A 20,750-nucleotide genomic window follows, 5' to 3' on the forward strand; every position below is an offset into this window, starting at 1 on the left:
CATTTCTCGAACTTATTTTATTTATAAGTTAACCTTGAAACATGAATTTTAGTATATCATGAGCATATTTTTTTCTAATTTTGCAATACTTATAATATCATACCAGGATTCATGTGGAAGTCTAATATTTGGTATATAATATTCTTACAATAAATGTATTAATTCAATTATATTCAAAATGATGGGTCGCAATTTTAGTTAGTATGGGTTAGTTGTGTACGGAGGCACTGCGCGCCTCCTTACCCATGATATGTGAATTTGACACTTTACAAAACCGTTAACGTATATTTTACAACACAAACGACAACACTAACTTAACCTTAAATATTTACAAAGCCACCAACCACTTCACCTCACTAATGAAAAAATAAACGTTCTCACTAACGTTCCCACTAATGTTCTCACTTACAAAAGTATTGCAACTCCTCCCATTGCTGTGCTTCACATAACAGCTCATAATCTTCTGACTCACTTTCTTCTTCATATAGGTCAAAGTCACTGTCAAAATAAATGTTAGTAAGTTTTGACAAAGCTAATGAAACACGTTTACCGTTTGTATCGTATGCTTGTATAAACTTTCCATTCTTCATTCCTTCATAAACGCTCAAACTAACTTTACCTTTTCTCCCTCGTATCTGATAGAATGTATTTTCACGAGGAATGAAGAACAAATTCTTGAACTCATGACCGTTGTAGTTTGTTATCTCAATAGTTTTCGTCATTTATATAAAAATAAAATAAAAAATAAAATAAAAAATAAACTTAAAAAATAAATGATATCACCACCCTCACACGTATGAAAACATAGCACAAAAATAAATTTAGGTGAAGTGGTGAGATCTCACCTCTTTTTTCACCTGTTTTTTCACCCTGTTGAATTCATTGCTTTATAACTCTCTTCCTTTATCCAACTCTTCTAACTTCTTCTTAAGTTCAGCAATGTTGTCCTCATGAAGTTTAATCTTTCTCAAAATTCCTTCTTTATCTAATGGTTGCTTTATCTTTCTAAACTGAACTCTACCATCCTTCATAGTATGAATGTAAAAACCTTCTGGAATAGTTCCTGATTTAATGTATTCTACCAAAAACTTTTGTTTCATTGCTTCAGTGACTTTATTTGTCATTTTAATCAAATAAAAATTTTAATATTAAATAAAAATAACGTTATTTTTTCAGTAAGGAAACGCAGGAGTTTTACGATTTATTTGAGGAGTAGGTTCTGGTTTAAATGTTGGAGTCGGTTTAGGAGTTGACTTTTGAACAGGAGTTTGTACTTCCATAGGTTCAGGAGTCATTGAAGGTTTTGCTTGTGAAGGCGTTGGTTTTGGCGAAGGTGTTGGAGTTTGTTTAACTTCAGCTACTTCAGTATTATTTACAACATTTGCTTTATTTCTTTTCAACATCATAACTGCTCCTGCTGTAGCTAGCAAACCTAGTGGGAGACCATATCTTATATAAGGACTTGACCAAATGCTATTTTTGACAGGAGCTGGTGGAACACCTAACCTTGGTGAGACTGCTCTTTGCCATTGTGCAGCTCGTAAGAAATATTCAATAGGTGCTCCATAATCGTTTGGTAAAGTTTGTTTCATAGATGGTGAAGGTTCACGAGAGCTTGATGAAGAACTCATTTATAAGCTTTAAAAATAAACGTTCATCCTTTATTCCTCACCGTCGTCCGTAGCTAAGTTATAGTCATCTAATCTTATTATTGGGATTCCATTAGCACGCACCTGAATGGCAAAGCAACAATCCCTCATAAATCCAATAAGTGGCTTTGGTACATTTTCAGTTGCTAGTTCAATAGGTCCTTTAACAGACAATTTGTATGTTATTGGAGCAGTAGATGTTTGACCTTGCTGGAAGCAAAAGTCCACTTCTGTTGGAAAACCACATAAGAAATGTGTGTTGTCATAGCTATCCCATTTATGTTCCACACTACCATCATCCACCAATGACCTCATAACATCTTCATTAAATCCTATCATATCATTGTTTGTATTGCAAGCGTTCGCAACCATTTCATAAAATACAGGTCCATATGATTTTTCAGGTTCTGCAGGCATATTTCCATAAGCTCCCATGGAAAGCTGAAGATATTTAAACTTAGGGTTCTCAAAATTAACATAATAGTTGTCTTTCTTTCTAAATAGTGCCCAAATACTTTTAACATTAATAGGCGTATAAGCTGCTGTAAATGTTGCACTTGAACTATCTGTATTCTTTGAGAATGAACCGTCCATAGGAATCCAATCCATAACTTTAACAGGAAAACATAAAGCCTCGTTTGTATAATGTTCTACAAGTTCTGTATAAATGTTAGGGTCTAAAGAGAATGACTTTGGATGAATGAAACATTCATTAAAATCCATCTTTGTTCGAAATAGTTGCTGGGTTACAGTTGTAATAGTAACTGTTCCACTAGCTTCTACTGCCTTCGTTATCATAGTGAATGGTTCATTCCATGGAACAAATTTATTTGTCGGTGGATTTGAATCTGAAGCAAATGCAACTTTAAGAGTTGGATTGAAAGCAATGATATCATTTACAGATATAGATGTGCATTGTAAGGCGTCGCTACTGAACTTTACTTTAAGCTGAATGTTTCCTGCAAAAGCTGGAATAAATCGAATAGCTTCTAATGGAAGGAATCTTCTAACAGGAATTCTTAAACGAAGCTTAAAATCAAATGATTTTCCTGCTGTAATTGGACCACTAACAATTTGTCCTGTTCTGCATGTTCCCGAATGACTCCATACATCTTCATGTCGAGTCTTTGAGAAAACATCTACTTTCTTTATTTGTTCGGTAGTTTGTGAGTTTGAAGTTATATATGCTTCTTCTCTTGCGTTGTCTTGAGAATATACGATACGACCATTTGCAAGGATTTGATATCCAGCAACTGCATAGAAAGCGTCATCGAAACCAATCCAAAATCCTGGTGGGTTTGTTTTATTGGAACCTGAACCAATTTCTTTATCTACAATAAATTGACCTTCCATTTTATACGTAATGAATGTATTGTAAAGGTCCAACATATTTTCACCAGGAGGTGAGAGATTGAATGTTACCCATGTGTTATCTTTAGCAGTTCCAGGTTGTGATGGAATCTTTGCGTCAGAATATTTTCTATTAGTGTCACCAATTTGAACTGCATTGTCTATGATATCGAAATATGAGCGAATCTGATGAATATGCTCTGCTGGAGTAAATTCGTTTAACTGTTCGTTCTGCATGTTTTACTTCAGATAAAAATATCTATTTACTTCATTATTCTCACTCTTCTTCTTGGCATTCGTGGTGGAAGTTGTTTCTTGACATTTTCAATGAACTGTACATTCTCTTTTGTCTCAACTTCTTTCACTGGCGGGTCAGGTTCTTTGACTCGGTTTGTTTTTCAATGAAATTCACGAACTTTGCAATAAGCTCTTGGTTCGTTATTGAAAGTACATCTGGCTTCTTTTCTTCTGGTTCTATTGACTTTTCAGTTTGAACAGAAGGTTTTAACACGGACTTCACCCTTGCCATACACCTTAATGTTGTCGCTTTCTGCATTCGCTAATGGAACCTTTCTTTTTCTTACGTATATTTTACCATCTTTACTCTGACTTACGTAATAGAAAGGATGTTGTATTCCTCTTGCGTCATTTAATATAATAGACTCTCGCTCTGATTTTGACAAGCTCATTTTACATCGGTTAAAGTTTTAATTTTGTTTTTTATCTGCAGTCAAATGACTCAGACAAGCCCTACGGACAAGACCCAAGGGGTCATAGATGTTGAAGCATTGAAGAAAGAAATTCGTGAGCAAATTTTATCCGAACTGAAGGAACAAAAACAAGAACAAAAGCCAGAGAGACCAAAGAGAAAACTTAGTGAAAAAACAACTTGCTGCATTAGCTGCTGGAAGACAAAAGAACCCACGTTTGCTGGCGAAGAAAGCTAGAGAAGAAGCTGAAGCAAAAGCTAAAGAAGCTGAAGCAAAGAAAGAGTAAATGGTTTATTTTTATCCGAATTAAATGTATAGACAAATACCTTTATCTGTTGCGTTCAGTAGTGAAAACCCTGACGTCAAAATAAAGGGGAACAGAGTAACGTTTAAGTTTCCAACAGACTGGATTGTGAACATAAATGAAGAGAAGTACATTGGCATAACAAATATGTATATAACACGTGCTTTCAGAAAGGTTGACTTTATACTTCAAGTCGAGATAGAAAATGACGAACAGTCTTTAAGCGCCCAAAACATTCACATATACAAATACTTTAAAGACGATACAACATTGCAACAATGTATGATTTCATTTAATGAATGTTCGAGAAAAAGTTTAACATTGAAGTACAAACTTTACAGCCTTTACGTGAGTTTCTTGCACAACTGAAAGAAGAAGGTAGTCAGCCACAACTTATAGACTTTCATTATGAATTTAATGAAAATGAAGATGGAACTCATGACTGTCAATTCATTGTATTCTCACCATTCAATGAAGTCGCTAAAAAGAAAGAAAATCCATTACGTATAAGATTTCAAATCTCTGAACCAAGTGATGATTCCAAGACTGTTTTCAATTATGATGCAATGCTTCCGAGGAAAAATGAATTTTCAAAGATTGTAACACCTGGTATTTGGGATAGAAAGCAAGCTATATTATTTCTAATAAGTAAGGAGTTGAAAATGAGTTCATTGGTCATACAAGAACTTCACCACTTCCTAACCCTAAATACTATAAATTAACTGGCTTCAATCGTGAGTTTTGGATAGACATGTTCTCCACTCATGACCATAACTGCCCAGTGTTCTTACCTCCAGACCATAAGGACTGTCTCTACATTGAAGCACAACTCTTAAACTCTACCATCGCAGTATTGTAAATGACCACATGGGCTTCGCCCTTGCCGCTAGCGGCTTATTTTTATCACGAATGACCTCATTGCTGACAAAAATAAATGACCTCAGAACTTCAACTTACGAATAAAGCTTGTTTTAGTCGTTATTGAGAAGTTAAACTTCTCTTCAAAGCAAGGTTGACATGACTTACATAAGTCAAATCCAATCTCTTGACCGTCATAAAGTGCTTTGTAAAGTTTCATTAAACTGAACTCAGAGTCTTTGTCATATGTTCCTTGCGGAACCATTAAACCTTTATCTTCATCATAGAAACACTGAACAGAGTCAGGAAACATTTCATTAGCGGTTAAAGCAATAACATCTTGCTTCACGCCTTTCATTCTGCAGTGAAATGCAACTTCATTTAAATCATTCGTGAGTAAGTCTATGTAAGTCTTCTTTCCACAAAATATTGACTTGTATGCTAAACTTTGTTTTCAGGTGTGATTTCTGCAAAGTCGCTATGAAATTGACCAAGGTTTTTACCAATGAGAACTCTTCCATAACGTTTCTCAAACTCTTCAGCTAAACGAGGGATATCTTCATTGTAGAGATGCATACTGTCCGTATCGCTATAAAAGATGTCCATTCCTAAGTCCTCAGCAGTACAGAATACTTCACACATTATTCTCTTCGACATAGACAGAATGTTAACACCAAGTGGACAGAAGTTAAAGTGTCTGCAAATGCTTTTCGTTAGCTTGAAAATAGTTTTATCTGAACCATCCAAACCTTCGAACTTCACTATATGGTTGTAGTTTCTGATGGCATATCTTATAGCATCTTTGTCATTTACTATGGTTATTTTTGACTCAATAGGAGATAGAATAGTTTTGCCATAAATACTGTTCAGAATGAGCTTTATATTTTCTTGCAAAGGATTTCCTTCTTTCTTATACTTTAACCTTAACTCAAACAACTTCTTTACTTCATCTCTTATTCTAATATCTCTGTTTCCATCGTAATAGTATCCTTGCAACACTTCACATTTGACACCTTGATATTTTATGAGGTCTTGTAATGTTATATGGTCAACATACATTAAACAGCAAGTGTTTGAACTTCTGGGAACGTTAAGTTCTGGATTTAGTTCAGGGTCACAAACTATTAAAGGAAAGTGTCTATGTATTCCAATCTCTGTTATCTTAATGAGAACAAAGAAGCCAGACATAAACTTTTCACCAATGGGTTCCTTTTGGTCGTCATCGAATAAATGTCTCATGAGATACTCTGTGCTTAACATTTCTTTCTTCATAACCTTTGGAATACCTTCTAAAGTATAAAGTCTTGCTATAGCTGATGGATATAATGAAACAGCGTCGAAATCAGCAATGAGTTTCTTTTCGCTCTTTTGTTTCATGTTATCTGACAGCATACATCTTCCACCTTGAATACAGCGTGAAATAAATTCTCTTGGTTTATTTGAGAGGTCATATAAATTTCCATTCGGGAAGTACACTCTGTTCTCAAATAATTTGTTAGCAATTGAACAAATACTAACGTAGTCATAAACGTTTAAATCAAATTCTTTCAATATGTCATTGCGGAACTTAACAAAACCTTCTCTTAAAATTCTTACATCTTGTTTGCAATAAAATGTGCTATACTTTTCTAAGTCGAAGTGGTTCTCATCTATTCTGCAACCTTTGATGGAATCTATGTTTTTCATGAATGTATCTGCACAAACTTACATGCTTCAGAAATGACACCAGTTCTGTTGTCATTTGCTAACAAAACACTGCTGTAGTAGTTATATGGAAATACTTCTTTCGGTCCTGTTTGTAAGTTAAACATAGCAGGAAATAGTTTAAGCTTCTTATTTATAACACTGTAAGAGTCTTTTATAATAATTGCCCTTCCTTTATATAAGCCAGTTATTTGCATTGTTCGTGAACCTTTAATGATGGGAGTTCCTTTCACTTCTGTCATGTGTCTTAAGATGAAGTTTATATCATAACTGAGGTTATGGAAATATATTAAACTCTTGTCAGGAAGTCGTTCCAAAAATTCTGTTGCACAGTTCTGACCCCAAATGCTTTCACTCACTGAACCATCTTCACTGTCGTAACATATGTTAAAAGCTTTATGAAAGCCATCGGTACTGCACTCAAAGTCAGCAAAGAAAACGTGCTCAGGAATGAACTTGCACTTATTTATTTACTTCTTTTGACTCGGCTTTCTTCTTCAGTTGTACACAATACTTTGGAGCATATGTCAAATCTTTAAATGGTGCAAGGTTCTGTTTATATAAGTCAGTCGTATATGTGAAAAGTTCTCCATAAGAAATAGGTTCGAAATATTTGCACTCCCACAATGTTTTCATAACATCCCATAACGGTGTTGTTCTATCATAACGAACTACATATTTATCTTCTCTCTTTGTATAAATCTTCATTTGTTTCTCAATGTTCATTCCACCACACTCCTTCAAGATTTCTATATAGTTGCGAATGAAATATGTTGTCATTGGTAATCTTTCATTTAGCATGTAGTGGTCTTCAACAAGAAGTAAGTCAATAGTTCGAACAGTTTCACATTCTTTTGGTATGTATCTCTTTATTTCATTATGTCTTGAGTCATTGAAATAACCAATGGTAACATTAAATGCTATACCTTTTGCGTCAGAAATTTCTTGTACTTTACTTTGAGGAAAGTCTCTAACACGAATGACTTCTCTCATGTGGTCAATAGTCTCTCCATCTACTCCAGCCTGAATGCAAGCATAAACGAAACAATTGTCTTCTGTCCATAAGTGCTGCAGTTCTTTTGTTCAATTCATTGAAGATTTGGTAGCGCTCAAGATTTATAGGTAATGTGCAAAGATACTTCCAGAACTGACCGCTTCTCTTCTTATAAAACTTCTTTTCACCATTATCTTTCCAAAAGCTTTCTATAAGTGCTGGTTTCCTGTTTGCTTAAGAGCTTCCAAAATGGCTTTCTGGTCATTTGTCAGTGTGCTTTCATCTCTATATGGTCTCTTTTTGGTTTGCCTTTCTTTACATCTGACATCGTTAAGCCTTCATATTCTGTTAAATCATACATCTTTATTTCGGTAAAGATTCTTTATGTTTGCAAGAAGAAGTCATAGTGCATTTCAACAATACCTGCAGCATTTGCTTCTATCTCTGATATAAAGTTCTCCTCAAGAGCTGATGTAGTAATGTTCCAATATTATTGAGGTTTAACGTAGAACATTCATACTTTCCACCAAGTTTATAACATACCATCCATCTCTGTTGTGAGTTTATTATTTTAACTCTAAGAGTCTCATGAAAACCTTACCGAAATGTTTGTGTAAGTAGTCTCTGTTTGGTTCATCTAAAGCTTCGATGTTAAAGTCAATGAGTTCTATTGCCTGACTTCACATTTCTCTTCCTATTCTCTTCATCTTTCTTTAACCATCTCTCACCTTCTTTTGGTTTGTCGTCAATGGAACGAATGACATCGTTAGCTTTGCAAACTTGTTCTATAGCGCTCTTAAACATCTCTCTTCTCTGTTGTTTTAGTGTGTCGTCTCTTCTTCTTGTTTCACCAACGTTTGCATTTGTTATGTCAAACATTTCTCTTCTTACTTCATGAGGTACTGAACGTCTATGATATAAGTCAATAGCAACGTCATTTAAAGAAATGCTCTTGCATGGACTTCGTCCTCGCCGCGTTGCGGCTTTATGGAACTCATGAATTCTATCATAACTTATTGCACTATTATAGTCTTTAATGAAGTCAGCGAGTGCTTTTTTGTTTGTTGCGTAATGTTTTGCAACATCTATTAGCTTCTGTAAGAAGTTGTTTTTATTTCCGAGTGTTCTAACTTAGACAACTTCCGATACATCTTTAGTAGGAAATAAAAAAATATTTTTTGAAAAAATTAGATTAGATTTTTTTTAAAGTTATTTTTCAAAATAATTTAATATTTTTATTTTAATGAAACACATGCAAGATTGCAAGTTCTTTCATACAATGCTCTCGCTACTGCCATCAAGAATGAGTTCAATAATGCTTCAAATGTTAATGTTATCTTTAACAAGAAGTTTGTGAAAGAATCTAAGTTTGGTCAGTATGTCAGACCATTAGCTATCTCATTGACCGCAACGTTATACTTCACAAGAGTTAGCAGTAGTTTTGAAAAAAAAGAGTTTCTTCGTGAATGTCAAAGATACTCATTATACTGTTATATAGAGAACTCAACATTGACTTCTTCAGTATACTTCTTAAATCTTTCCGAACAGAAGAAATAAGAAGGGTGAAACATCTGTGAAATATTATCCTTCATCTCTGAAGACAATAACGAACAAAGATGTTATACAGAAATTCTTACCAAAGGTTGAAGAAGCTTCTATTGACATTGACGAAGGAAGTGAAATGGTTGATAAATAGACCCTGAAGCTATTAAGCAAAAATATTTTTTGGTTAGTCTTCATATCGATATTTTACAACAATTCCCAATGTATAAACTTTTCATACGCTTTTTCATAAGCTTTATATACCTTCAGAAATTTTGCATAATCTTTAGAAGCATTTAGATATTGTTTAAATGCTTTGTATATGTCTTCAGAAATTTTGCATAATCTTTTACATGTTGTTCGTTCTCTTCTTCTGTCATGAGTTCCGAATATTCTCAAATTCATGTTCTTTCATATTGAGATAAATTTTATAAAAAAAATAAAATTAGCTTAGATTTTTTTATTCTTCCTCTTTGAAGTTATCGAAATATTCTGTTATTTTTTCCTTCAGTAATGTTAAGTCTTCTTTGAATGTAAGTATTGTGCAACCTTTGATGTCATAGTGTGTTTTGAGGAAGAGTATTTTTGACAATTTCCTTTATTTGCTCATTCGGTGTCATTGAAAATCGGTAAGTTTTCACGATAGAACCAGTTTCTGTCAGATTTATATATTTTAGCTAAGTCATAAAAGCTCTTGTTGTTTCTTCTGACTAAATGCAACATAACCAATCTTTATCTTCTTCTTTCTCCACTCTTCAGTATATATCATATACTTATAACTCTTTTCCTTCCTTTTGGTACCGAACGCGGTATTCTTTTTGTATGCTTTTGTCTTTGGATTCAATGACTTCATCTTTTGCTTGAAGTTTCTTTTCCATCTCTCCACGTTCTGCTTTATATAGTTCATCTAACATCATGAAAATATAACAAGCATAACGAGGTGAAGCCCATATTGCTACAACAGCGTTTACTAAAAGTCTATGAACATAATAACCTTTCAAACCAGGAGCCAAATTCTTGCGATTTTCGTACGGAATCTCTTCTCTCGTTTCCGAGGGAAGCAATCATATGAGGAAATTCTTCTAAAAGTTCTTTTGTCTGTTGGTTTTCAAACCAATGATATGCTTGCTTTGTAGAACGAAGAGTGTTCATTATACTTTGCATTTGGTACATATCGTCTTTGACCGAACGAATGAGGCGAAGTTGTTTGTTTATTGTATGTATATGTATTCTTCATTTATAGCTTCATTGGACTATAACTGTTGTTGTGTTCTCTGATGTTGTCATTACTGTCTTTTACATACAAAATAAAAATAAATAAAAAATAAAACTAACTTTATTTTCTGACTTTCACAAAAAAAAATAAACGCTTTACATGTATTTTTCAGCAACTTCGTCAAATAATTTTATAGCTTTATCTATCTCATCTACTTCAAACGTTTCTTTACCTTTCGTGGGAGCACCATACATTTTCTCAAAAACTTCAAGCAGTTCTGTTTCAGCAGCTCTCATATTTAACTTGACTCTATTGACTGTATGTCTTTTGAGTTATATTATATGTCCTTCCTATCTTATATCTTTTTGTGTTGAAGTCCTTCGGTTTCTGAACGATGTAAAGTAAGCCTTCACTGCAACGTTCCGTATCGAATGAACCATATGTTATGAAGTTATATCCAACAACTGGGTCTAACCATAACAAAACTATTGGTATAAGACTTTTTCTATAAGATATGCTCTTGTTCCATGAAATGCTACTGATATCATAAGCTCAGGATTCTTGTCAAAATTTTCTGAGTTGAAGCATTTCTAACCCAGTCGTTTGTTTTTTTATCCAGATGGAGATATAATGTCTGACAAAGAATATTTGTTGTATTTCTTTGAGTATCTTACGTTTAAATCACCTATTCTAACCACTTTGGTGTCATTGTCTATCTTTCTAACTGTTTCAACTCAATGTTTGACATTACTGTCTTTACATACAAAATAACTAATGAAATTCATTATTTTTGTGCTGAATTCAATAAATAATGTTGAGGTGAAGAGGTGAGATCTCACCTGTTTTTTCACCTCTTTTTTCACAAGCGTTTTATGAATTGTACGATGTAATTTGAAATCCTAAACAATTTCGTAGCTTCTATTTCTTCTTTTAGTACATCAAAAGTTTTAACAATGCCGAAGGTTTCTTTATATTTCTTCTTGACGTCAGACAGAAGGAAATCTTCTGCTGTTGGATAGTTTTTATTAAGAAATGTCAACATATCCATTTTATCTTCTGCTGGCTTTTCTGCTTCTTTCTTTAAGTTTGCATAGTCATTTGCATTCTTCTATCTCTTTGACTGAGTAGTTATATTTTCTTATTGCTGCTTTACATTTTGAACATTGCGGCATCGTTTTTGCGTTATACATTGAAATAAAACCAGCTAGAACAACTAAGGCGTCAATGGTTTTCTTTAACTCAAAAGCTGCTGGTTTTATCTGTTCATTCCATACCTTACCTCTTCTATCTTTATCTCTTATCTGCCATACACATTTTGCAACTAATGAAACAAGTTATCGTATGTCTTAAATTCTTCGGATTTGTAAAGGTCATATTTTTTATAAACCATGTCGCAATCTTTGTCCATAACTTTATGGTTGCAATGAAAACAAGGAATTCATAATTTACCTTTCGTATGTTCTTTATTTCTACTGAGTCAGTTGCTTTGACTTCAATTTCGTCGAATTCAGGAATAGTTAGTTTTTGCTGAATTTCAGGTAGTTTAGGCAAATGGTCGATGAGGTCCTCCATTTCATAAAGATACTGTTCATTTGTTTCATCTTTCGCACTACAGTCTAAATTACTTGTTAAAAGTTCTTGCTTTATCTTCTGGATTTCTGTTTCAAAGTATATGAAGAAGGAATAAGCTTTTCATCTACCAACATTGAATAGGATTCATGACTAGCGAGTTTGGTGCTGTAGTTGTGGACAGAGTCCCGCCGTTCGTGGCTTGAATTGTTGTTGTGCCGATTGTTGAAATCATATCTTTTATACAAAATAAAAAAAATAAATAAAATAAAACTAACTTTATTTTTTCTATCTTAAGGAAATTCATGAAAATTCACGAGAAAGCTAAAGCAATCTGAGCCGCTAAGCGGCGAGGGTGAAAAAGAGGTGAAAAAACGGGTGAGATCTCACCTCTTCACCTAAAATATATTTTTGGTGTAAATTTATGACAAAAATAAATGGTACCATTAATAATACATGACTGTTCTCATTCATGTCTGATTTACATCTAATGAAAAGTTTAGAAGAATTTTCTTATTCTTTCTGGCTTATTTTTGTCTTTCCAGTACTCCCGCTCTAATGGTCCCAGATGTGTTGGCTTCGATTCTCTCAAATTCTTAGGTGGTATAACATCTTCAACGCCTCCTTCATATCTTACTTTATAAGTGTCATCGTTTATGTTATAGCCAAGTATTTCAATAACCACTCCTCGCTTTGCTTCGTCAATGGTTTCAGCAAGTTTGCCATTACTACTTTCAACTAATTTATGTCGAGGGTAAAACGCAATAGAGTCGTCGGCAGCTTTTATAAGATATCCATTACCTTGCGTAGAGTCTACGATATAATAGTTTCTACTTAACCTTAAACGTTTCTTTGTCAACGGTTTGTCGTCAAGAACTACACGAACTTTTGTACCAGGAATGAGGGTAAATTGTGTTGAATTTCTGATATTTTGTGTTTGGCTTCGTTTCTTTTGTATATACTTTCTTCTTGTTGTTGTGTCATTGAATTTGGTGTATGTCCTGTTGTAGAATGTGTTGAGGAATTATATACTTCGAGAAAATGTTTCATTGTTTCTTCGGTAAAGTCTCGCTCTTGGTTTAAATCTCTGAGCGTTCTTATGAAGCGGTTTATGATGCCGAGTATGTTATGGTTATGGTCTTCAGTAGTGTAGTGAGTTATGTTATGCTTAATGAGAAAATCTGTGATTTCATTGCTGAGGTATGCACTGTCTTGGTCTGATGTTAAAGTACTTGGGCTATGTTCTGCTACAAACTTTTGTAAAACTCTTAACACTTCACGAGTTCCTTTATTTTTCATTGGATATGCATATGCTTTACGAGTGTTAACATTAATGAAGATGAGGAATGGGTTATGTCCTCCTTTCTGCTTTGAATGAGAGTGTCAAATTGGTATGCGTCAGGAGTGTTGGAGTAAATTGGTAAAAAGTAGTCGTAAGGGTTTATTTTTGTTTGATGTACAACATTTTTGTCAAAGAACCTTTTCACTTCAGCTCTGTTAGTAAATCCCCAACTCTTTGCAGCTTCATTGAACTTCTTAAATGACCTCCATGGATGTTGTTCGAATACTTCTTTCAAGCTCATTTATGTAAAGTTAAAGATTTTATTCAAGGCTCAAGCGCGTTCATTGAACGCGGTACCATGCGAATATAGTCACAAATGGTGGCATATAATCTGCACCCGAGCCTGTTGGATTTGTTGTGAAAGTGTGTGAATGATTTCCTGCGGTTCCACAGAAAATACCTGCGCCTGAATCTACTGGGTCACTTGAAATATCATATCTATGCATTCCCTGTCTATCCGAACTGCTGCAAGATTTGTATAACCTCTTTTTGTTATTGAATGTGAATGATTACCTGTTGTGTTTGTAGTTCCTGTATGAGTGTGCGGTGGAAGGTTTGCTTCTTTAATTTTCTTCGAACCTCCTGTTTGCTTTGAATATCTAGCACAGTATAAGAATTTATCTACAATCTGCTTCCACGTACCAAAACCCAGAACTGTTTCTGGATTTGTTGAGTTCATTGACGTATAAATAGAGCCTATAGGATATAATGTTTGAAGTATTTCAGTCTTTAATGTTTGAAGCTCTGTTTTGTCAGCTTTCTTATCTAACATTGTTGGTAGTTCATATGCTTCAAAGTTTCTGGCATGATCTTCGATATTCCTGCAACTGTTATCTAAATTGTTAAGAGTATCTTTTACGCTTGTACTCGGATTCTCTAAAGGTGCACTTGAACCCAAATCATAGTTCAATATTATGTCGTCTGCTCTAACAGTAGTGAAGGATTTATGTGTATGGTTCTTGTCGGCTTTCTTATCTAACATTGCTGGTAGTTTATATGTTTCAAAGTTTCTGACATGACCTTCAATGTTCATACATTTACTATTTAAGGAGTTTAGTGTATCTTTTACGCTTGTACTTGGATTCTCTAAAGGTGCACTTGAACCCAAATCATAGTTCAATATTATGTCGTCTGCTCTAACAGTAGTGAAGGATTTATGTGTATGGTTCTTGTCGGCTTTACTGTCTAATGTAGCTTGAAGTTCATTTATATCGGAGATGTTGTGTTTATGAGATTTCAAAACTTTGTTCATTGCTTCGAGTTCAACTTTGTCAGCTTTACTTTTAATAGCATCTTCAAACGTTATTTTTGACTTAACTCTCAAAGTAAATCTTGGTTCAACTAATACACCTTTAACAGAGAAAGTAGAGGCATAAATTTCATCGTTATAACTAAATGCTTCTAGCGCTTTACCCGCGTCATAATGTACAGTACAGCTTTATGTCATAACCTTTAGCACGAATGTATTTATATCTTCTTTCATTAACATCTTCAGTGCTTATTTGTTCATCCTGTGTTAAATATCCATGGTAGTCCGTTATAATCTGTTCGTCTGAAGTTATATAATGAACGTGGTTCTTGACTTTATCACTCAGAGCTAAAAGCTCATTTTTTGTCTGCTTTTTCGGCTAATTTCTCATTAACATCATTCACTTCTAATTCAACTCTTCCGCCAGAACTCTTATTATCATTAATCTTTTTCATTAATTCGGTAATTACGTCATAAAGACTATATTCTGTTTTCGGTTTTGTAAATAATGAGTCAAAATTTCTTTTCATCATTACATCGCTGATATTAATGATATCACCATTCCTTTTTCATTTATTCTCTTCATTAATTCTGCAATAATGACGAATATATAATCTGTTAATTTATTCTCTTCATCGAGGGTTATAGAATGTTTTGAAATTGAATCATTAACTCCTCTAAATAAATCAATAACTTCAGGATACACGTTTTTAATGTCTCGAATAACCCGACCAGTATCCTGTTGTTCATGTTCTTCGTTCCCGTCGTTACGTGGTTTTATATCTCTAACCATCATCAACGCAGCCATAACCGGAGGGTTTGTTGCTATCTGTTCGAAAATTCGTCCGTTATGTACGGTATATCTAAATAATTTCTTTGTGTTTGTTAAAACATTTGAAACAAGTCTTTTAAAACCATCTACAAAATTTCCTGTTTCACCTAATGTTCTTGCAGCATTTACAAGCTCACCCATTCCCGCTTTTGACCCCAAAAACGTCATATTGCATTTATTCACTCTGTATAGTTGTCCATTCAGCGAAACTAACACCCGCATTCGCTAAGCTGAAAATGAAATTCAGTGGATCAAACTTAATTCCACCTTCTTTTTCAATTTCAACGAACTCACTAACATGAGATTTTAAGTATTCTTTCGTTAAAATTGTTTTCCCCGATGTTATGTCATTAACGAAACTATCACCGTCAAAAGTTAACGAATTCAATTTCGTCGTTGATGCTTTTATTTCATACACCGCTTTATCAATAGTTTTGGGCTCACCTTCTTTAGAAGCATATGAAACATTAATGAATGAATTATATGTATTCGTGAATGAATTAAAATCAATGATTTTCATTAATGACGCCTTTAATGATTCATTTACTGTCGAATCCCTTAAAGTAATTAATGAACTGTCATTTATGAAAGGTACACTGCAAACCGTCGAGTTTGGATCAAATGCTGTAGTTTATAGATCCGTATTTTTCCCAAGTGAGCGGGGTATCTCCAATCCCAGCCCTATCGTCCTCCCAGTGTCAGTTTTCAATATAAAATCCAAATTTTTTTTGAAAATAAAAATTTCGAGAAATTTTTCTGATTTTTTTTCTTTGATTTCAATAATTCAAAATAAATTTTGGAGTAAAAAGACACTATTTAATGAAATTCATATGAGTGAATGTGGATAAATACTCTCAAAACATACAATTTATCTATCTTTTCTTTATATTATCAACTAATTAGTGATAATTTTTTTTGAATCAGATTTTTTTTCATTAAAAACATAATATATAACACAACAATGATGCACACATACGTATCTACACATCAAAATATAAAGCTTGTTTTGGTCTGGGCATCCCAACCCAAAATTCTTAAAAAATTGAATAAAATTGAATACTTGGGGCTGGGATACCCATCCCAAAACCGAATTGAATTTTTTGAATTAAAGAATATATTTATGTATTTATAATATACATGTGATGTCTATAAAAATACTAAATTCTAAAAAAAATTCAATTTATTCAAAACGTATACTAAGTGATCACTTCATTAGTAGGATCAGCAATCCTACTAAATGGTGAGAACGCCACTAACTCAAAAGGGAGTCCTTGGAGCTCTTGATCTCTTGTCAGTAGAGTTCATAATGAGGCATGGCATCTACTGATTAGAGATCAGAGCAATCCTACCTTACCTTCAGGAGCTACAAAGCTCCTAATCGTTACGAGAGGGAGCCTTGGAGCTCCTGAAGCTCATCAGCAGAGGCTATTTACCATTTGGGCCTCTTCTGATGAAAGATGCGAAACACGTCTACGAACCAGGAGCTTCAAAACTTCTAATCCTTACTAAAGGGAGCTTTGGAGCTCCTGAGTCTCCATCAACAGAGTCCCAGATGGTAAATGTCCTTTGCTGATGAAAGATGCGAAACACATCTACGAACCAGGAGCTCCAAAGCTCCTAATCCTTACGAAAGGGAGCTTTGGAGCTCCTGAAACTCCTTTTACTATAAAATAGGACAGTTTTCTTCAGGTTCTCATCAAATCTAAGACTTCAGAAGAAAGCTGTCCTATCAATGTATACTTACACTCTCATGGACTACAAGTGTACAATTTTAAGGCAGAGATTATCCGAGGCCTCTCATCAAATGAGGGACCTCGGATAATCTCTACCTTAAGTAGTCAAATAACTTTTCTCACTATTTAGGAACAAAAGAACAAGAGTTGGAGTACTTTAAGGCAAGATTCTTCCGAAATCTCTCATCGAATGAGAGACTTCGGAAGGACCTTGCCAAATCCTTGAACGCCAATATCCTTGGAACTGAGCTAGAACCAGGGAGAAGTAGCATACTATAGAGCACGATGGTAATCTCGGAAATGCTTATATCGCCCCAAGCACAATATTTAAGAAGTCTAACTCATATATACAAGAAGTCAGGCTGAATAGATATTGTGCATATGGTTTGCAGAACTCTCATGATATTTAAAATTCATGTTATCCCAAAAAGGTGACACTTTGGGTGTATCGTCCATCCCAGGGATGCAAAAATCACATCACCTTGGATCTATACTGTAGTTGGTGCAAGAATATTAATGATATAAGTCATTAAATCATTAAGTGACGTAAATAATGTTGTCGTTTTTGATTTAATTTCTTTAGCATCTGTTATATATGGTAATTTTATTTCTGTAGTTTCTGAATTAAAGATATTCGCTAAAATGTTTTGTAAACTGTTTTGAACAGCTGTGTAAACCGTTGAATCCGGAACTCTTACGATTTCACCGTCCTTAATAAAAGGCATTGCACATGGTGTAGTGCTTGGGTCAAATCTTTTTGGGTTATGATTCAACATATATTCTAATGCTTCATAAACAGACCTATATACGGTTGTATTATCTTTTTCAATAATTTCACCGTCCTTTATAAACGCATAGTACATGGAGTTAAAATAGGGTCAAACTTTTCATAGTCCTTCCATGTTATGTATTTCTCAGTATTTCCATCAGTGATAACAATATATTTGTCAGTAAGTGTGAGAGAGTATTGACCAAAATATAAACGTTTAGCTCTGTCAGCTTCATACGCATATGCAGCTATACTCATATTTTAATGAGAATAAAATGTTGTTCTATTTGCAAAGTACAGACCCAAACGAATACGGGACAGTAAAGCTACAAACAAACTTAGGTCTACAGAATGAGGCGCTTGCATTCAGAATGGTTGACTTCAATACTATCGCTTCATTCGTTATAACAGATGAAAAAGATTTCATGGAGATTGAAAAGATGGAAAGAAGCACGAAATAAGATTTCACAATAATGTAGAATATAAGATGAAACATTAGCTGGAGTGTTAAATGCTCTCATAAATACTACAATAAACAAGGATAACGAAGAAAACTTAATGAATGTTAAACTTATTGCAGGAGTTTTGAAGTTCAGTTATGCGAAGGAGTTTAAGATACCAAGAATGAGTCATAGAGTACAACTTCTTTTGGGTGCATACCATATGACATTTCCTTTGAAAAGTGTTGACAAAACGATTGAGATGAAATCTGTTCCATACGTATGTTATGGTAATTGTTTATACATTGAGTCTAAAATAGCTAATGTCACAGGCATTTCAGGAGTTAATAGTAAAGGTTCAGTAGAATATAAATCCTTCTGTTATGCAGTCAATTCAATGTTCATTCCAAACGTTCCTGTCATAGCAACTCATTTAGGTAAATGGGTTCGCATTAGTCCTCATAATTTGAAAGACATGCAATTCAGACTTGTTGACTTTCAAGGAGAGCCTGTAGAACTGAAGCACCAGTGCGAATGACTGTTGAAGTTGACTTTTTAGAAAATATTAAATGCAACAGCTTACAAGAGAACTCAGAGCTAAAAATATAAAGTATGAATGTTATGTATTAGGTCATGAACTTTGGTTGTTGCTGTTTGATGAAACAAATGAATTAGTTATGTCAGTCAAGAGAACAGAAAAATATTGTGTTAGTGAAAACTGCACCAAGTCAATAAGATTAGGTTTGCATTATGAAGATGAGTTCGATACTGTTGAAGAAGTTTTGGATAGATATTACAAATTGCTAACTTGAAATTTTTTTGACTGACGGCGCAAAGCGCCAAGATGGGCTCAAAGAGCCCTCCTGACTGCTTTAATTTACTAAAACATATTTCAAACAAAGTTTATATTCTGTTGAAAGTTTTGTATACTCGTTCGAATATTTATACTTAAACTCAACTCCTGTAGTTCCTGGTGTTTCAATGATGCGGATGTTACCTATTTTCATGAATAGTGGAGTTTGACCACAGCATTCGATTTCAGGGTCGAGATAGTCAATGACACATTGTTTCCCTGTTATTCGTGAGATAACATTTTCAAGGTCCTCTTTTGTTAGAATTATTTGGTTCTTGCTTATAAGATTTGTCAAAAGCTTCTTATCGTCTTTGAGTAAAATTGTTTGGTATAACTGAAGAAGGTAATGGTCTACGTTATCTGAAGGATTTGTTTGAACATTTGTGTAAGGATTGTCGTTGGCTTCTCTTGAAAGAATTTGGTCCAGTGGTGGATACTCTAACTTAACATCTGATGTAGCGTTAGCGTTTGAAGCTGAGTTTAAATTCACGGATTTCAGCTCTGGTTCTGGTTCTTTCAAACATCTGAACTATAGTTCTTTATGACAATATTGTTTGTCGTTCGTGAGTCAACATTTGATGTTGGTTCAATTGGAACATTAACGGCACCAGCTAAGATGGATTTGCTTCTCATTTCATATAGAATAAAAACCTTTTATATGTATGAAATGAACAATATACTCGACAAGGGTTTGAATGTAAAGCTAACGAATGAAAATATTGTTGAATTCACTGAGACAGGAGCTGTGTATAAAGATGTAGAACTACTGAACAAAAGGGCTAAGGGAAGAAGCAGGAACATGAACAAAGGGTGGAAGCCTATAAAAATTTATGTCAATGATGGCTCAGGAGGTTCAAACATAAAGTATGCAGAAAGTTATAGAGTTTATGCTCTCAAAGGTGAAAAGCCTTCATTTAAGAACAGCTATTCTAACACATATCCTCAAAAGCTAACGGATGGGGAAGTGGATGATATGAATGACAGCAAAAATATTAACAGAAATGGCGACAGAGATGCATGGAATTTGTTTACCATCAGTCAATTGAAGGTTAAACTTTAAAACAATGTTGGTCGTTCCCATGGAATATTTTTGACTTTAATGGTATTAGTCATGATATGAATCTCAAGGTATGAACGAGGAGAGATGAGAGACTTATATGCTTCCCAAATTTCTTCAAAAGGTAATGTTATACCTGACTGTTTCCAAATGAGTTCAATATCATAACGTGAGAAATCTTGAAAGATAACGAAGTCAGTTATGAGACGTTTTATGTTTAAAGCTAAAAACCTCCATGTTTGCATAAGTATTGCTACAGTTAAATGGTAATGTCTGACTTTAGTTATGATGTTAGCTAATGGTGAGTCAGGCTTTGAAACTAAACCTTTTCCGGCGAAGTCGTCGCAAACGAGCAGAGTGTTTGAAGGATACTTTTTGAAGGGGTATTTTGAAAGTTTTGACAGAATGTAGTTTGTAAGTCGTTTCATATCGTAAACTCCTGAGTATTGACGTAAGTAGTGTTTGTCAATAATTCTTTCCATCTCCTCAGAAGTCTTTTGCATTCCCGACTGTATAAATTCAACGATGGCATAATATTTCCTCTTACGTCGAATGTAACGTTGAAGAAATTCAATGAGT

The 20,750-nt window shown here is 34.1% G+C and overlaps 7 protein-coding genes and 6 pseudogenes across 13 annotated transcripts, besides 3 other annotated features; 2 read left to right on the plus strand and 11 right to left on the minus strand.

Moving 5' to 3' along the window:
* The first annotated feature begins 216 nt into the window (after positions 1-216).
* Positions 217-401: a terminal%2Cinverted (terminal inverted repeat of Maverick-1B transposon ID:TVAGG3_0059340).
* Positions 217-20,750: part of a mobile genetic element that runs on past the window's edge.
* TVAGG3_0059350 (uncharacterized protein) lies at positions 402-722 on the minus strand (the record flags this gene model as incomplete). Its single annotated transcript, XM_051221352.1, has 1 exon — positions 402-722. The coding sequence occupies one exon, from the start codon at positions 720-722 to the stop codon at positions 402-404; it is 321 nt and encodes a 106-aa protein (XP_051106338.1).
* TVAGG3_0059360 (uncharacterized protein) lies at positions 888-1,124 on the minus strand (the record flags this gene model as incomplete). The annotated part of the gene is made up of 1 exon (XM_051221353.1): positions 888-1,124. One exon carries the CDS (start codon positions 1,122-1,124, stop codon positions 888-890), a length of 237 nt encoding a protein of 78 aa, XP_051106339.1.
* TVAGG3_0059370 (repellent protein 1 family) lies at positions 1,173-1,631 on the minus strand (the record flags this gene model as incomplete). Its single annotated transcript, XM_051221354.1, has 1 exon — positions 1,173-1,631. The coding sequence occupies one exon, from the start codon at positions 1,629-1,631 to the stop codon at positions 1,173-1,175; it is 459 nt and encodes a 152-aa protein (XP_051106340.1).
* Positions 1,662-2,447, minus strand: TVAGG3_0059380 (uncharacterized protein; the record flags this gene model as incomplete). The annotated part of the gene is made up of 1 exon (XM_051221355.1): positions 1,662-2,447. The coding sequence occupies one exon, from the start codon at positions 2,445-2,447 to the stop codon at positions 1,662-1,664; it is 786 nt and encodes a 261-aa protein (XP_051106341.1).
* Positions 2,530-3,236, minus strand: TVAGG3_0059390 (uncharacterized protein; the record flags this gene model as incomplete). The annotated part of the gene is made up of 1 exon (XM_051221356.1): positions 2,530-3,236. A coding segment is annotated over one exon (707 nt), but the record flags the coding sequence as incomplete, so codon positions are not given.
* Positions 4,161-4,872, plus strand: TVAGG3_0059400 (annotated as a pseudogene). Its single transcript has one exon. A coding segment is annotated over exon 1 (712 nt).
* Positions 4,954-5,229, minus strand: TVAGG3_0059410 (organellar and viral DNA polymerase type B; the record flags this gene model as incomplete). Its single annotated transcript, XM_051221357.1, has 1 exon — positions 4,954-5,229. The coding sequence occupies one exon, from the start codon at positions 5,227-5,229 to the stop codon at positions 4,954-4,956; it is 276 nt and encodes a 91-aa protein (XP_051106343.1).
* On the minus strand, positions 5,371-6,248 carry TVAGG3_0059420 (organellar and viral DNA polymerase type B; the record flags this gene model as incomplete). Its single annotated transcript, XM_051221358.1, has 1 exon — positions 5,371-6,248. A coding segment is annotated over one exon (878 nt), but the record flags the coding sequence as incomplete, so codon positions are not given.
* Positions 11,190-12,131, minus strand: TVAGG3_0059430 (annotated as a pseudogene). The gene has a single exon. A coding segment is annotated over exon 1 (942 nt).
* Positions 12,396-12,946, minus strand: TVAGG3_0059440 (annotated as a pseudogene). The gene has a single exon. A coding segment is annotated over exon 1 (551 nt).
* On the minus strand, positions 14,380-15,460 carry TVAGG3_0059450 (annotated as a pseudogene). Its single transcript has one exon. A coding segment is annotated over exon 1 (1,081 nt).
* Positions 15,952-17,545: a mobile genetic element.
* On the minus strand, positions 17,541-18,079 carry TVAGG3_0059470 (annotated as a pseudogene). The gene has a single exon. A coding segment is annotated over exon 1 (539 nt).
* On the plus strand, positions 18,446-18,870 carry TVAGG3_0059480 (annotated as a pseudogene). Its single transcript has one exon. A coding segment is annotated over exon 1 (425 nt).

The sequence above is a fragment of the Trichomonas vaginalis genome, chromosome IV (genome assembly GCF_026262505.1).
Source record: "Trichomonas vaginalis G3 chromosome IV, whole genome shotgun sequence".
Lineage (NCBI taxonomy): Eukaryota > Parabasalia > Trichomonadida > Trichomonadidae > Trichomonas > Trichomonas vaginalis.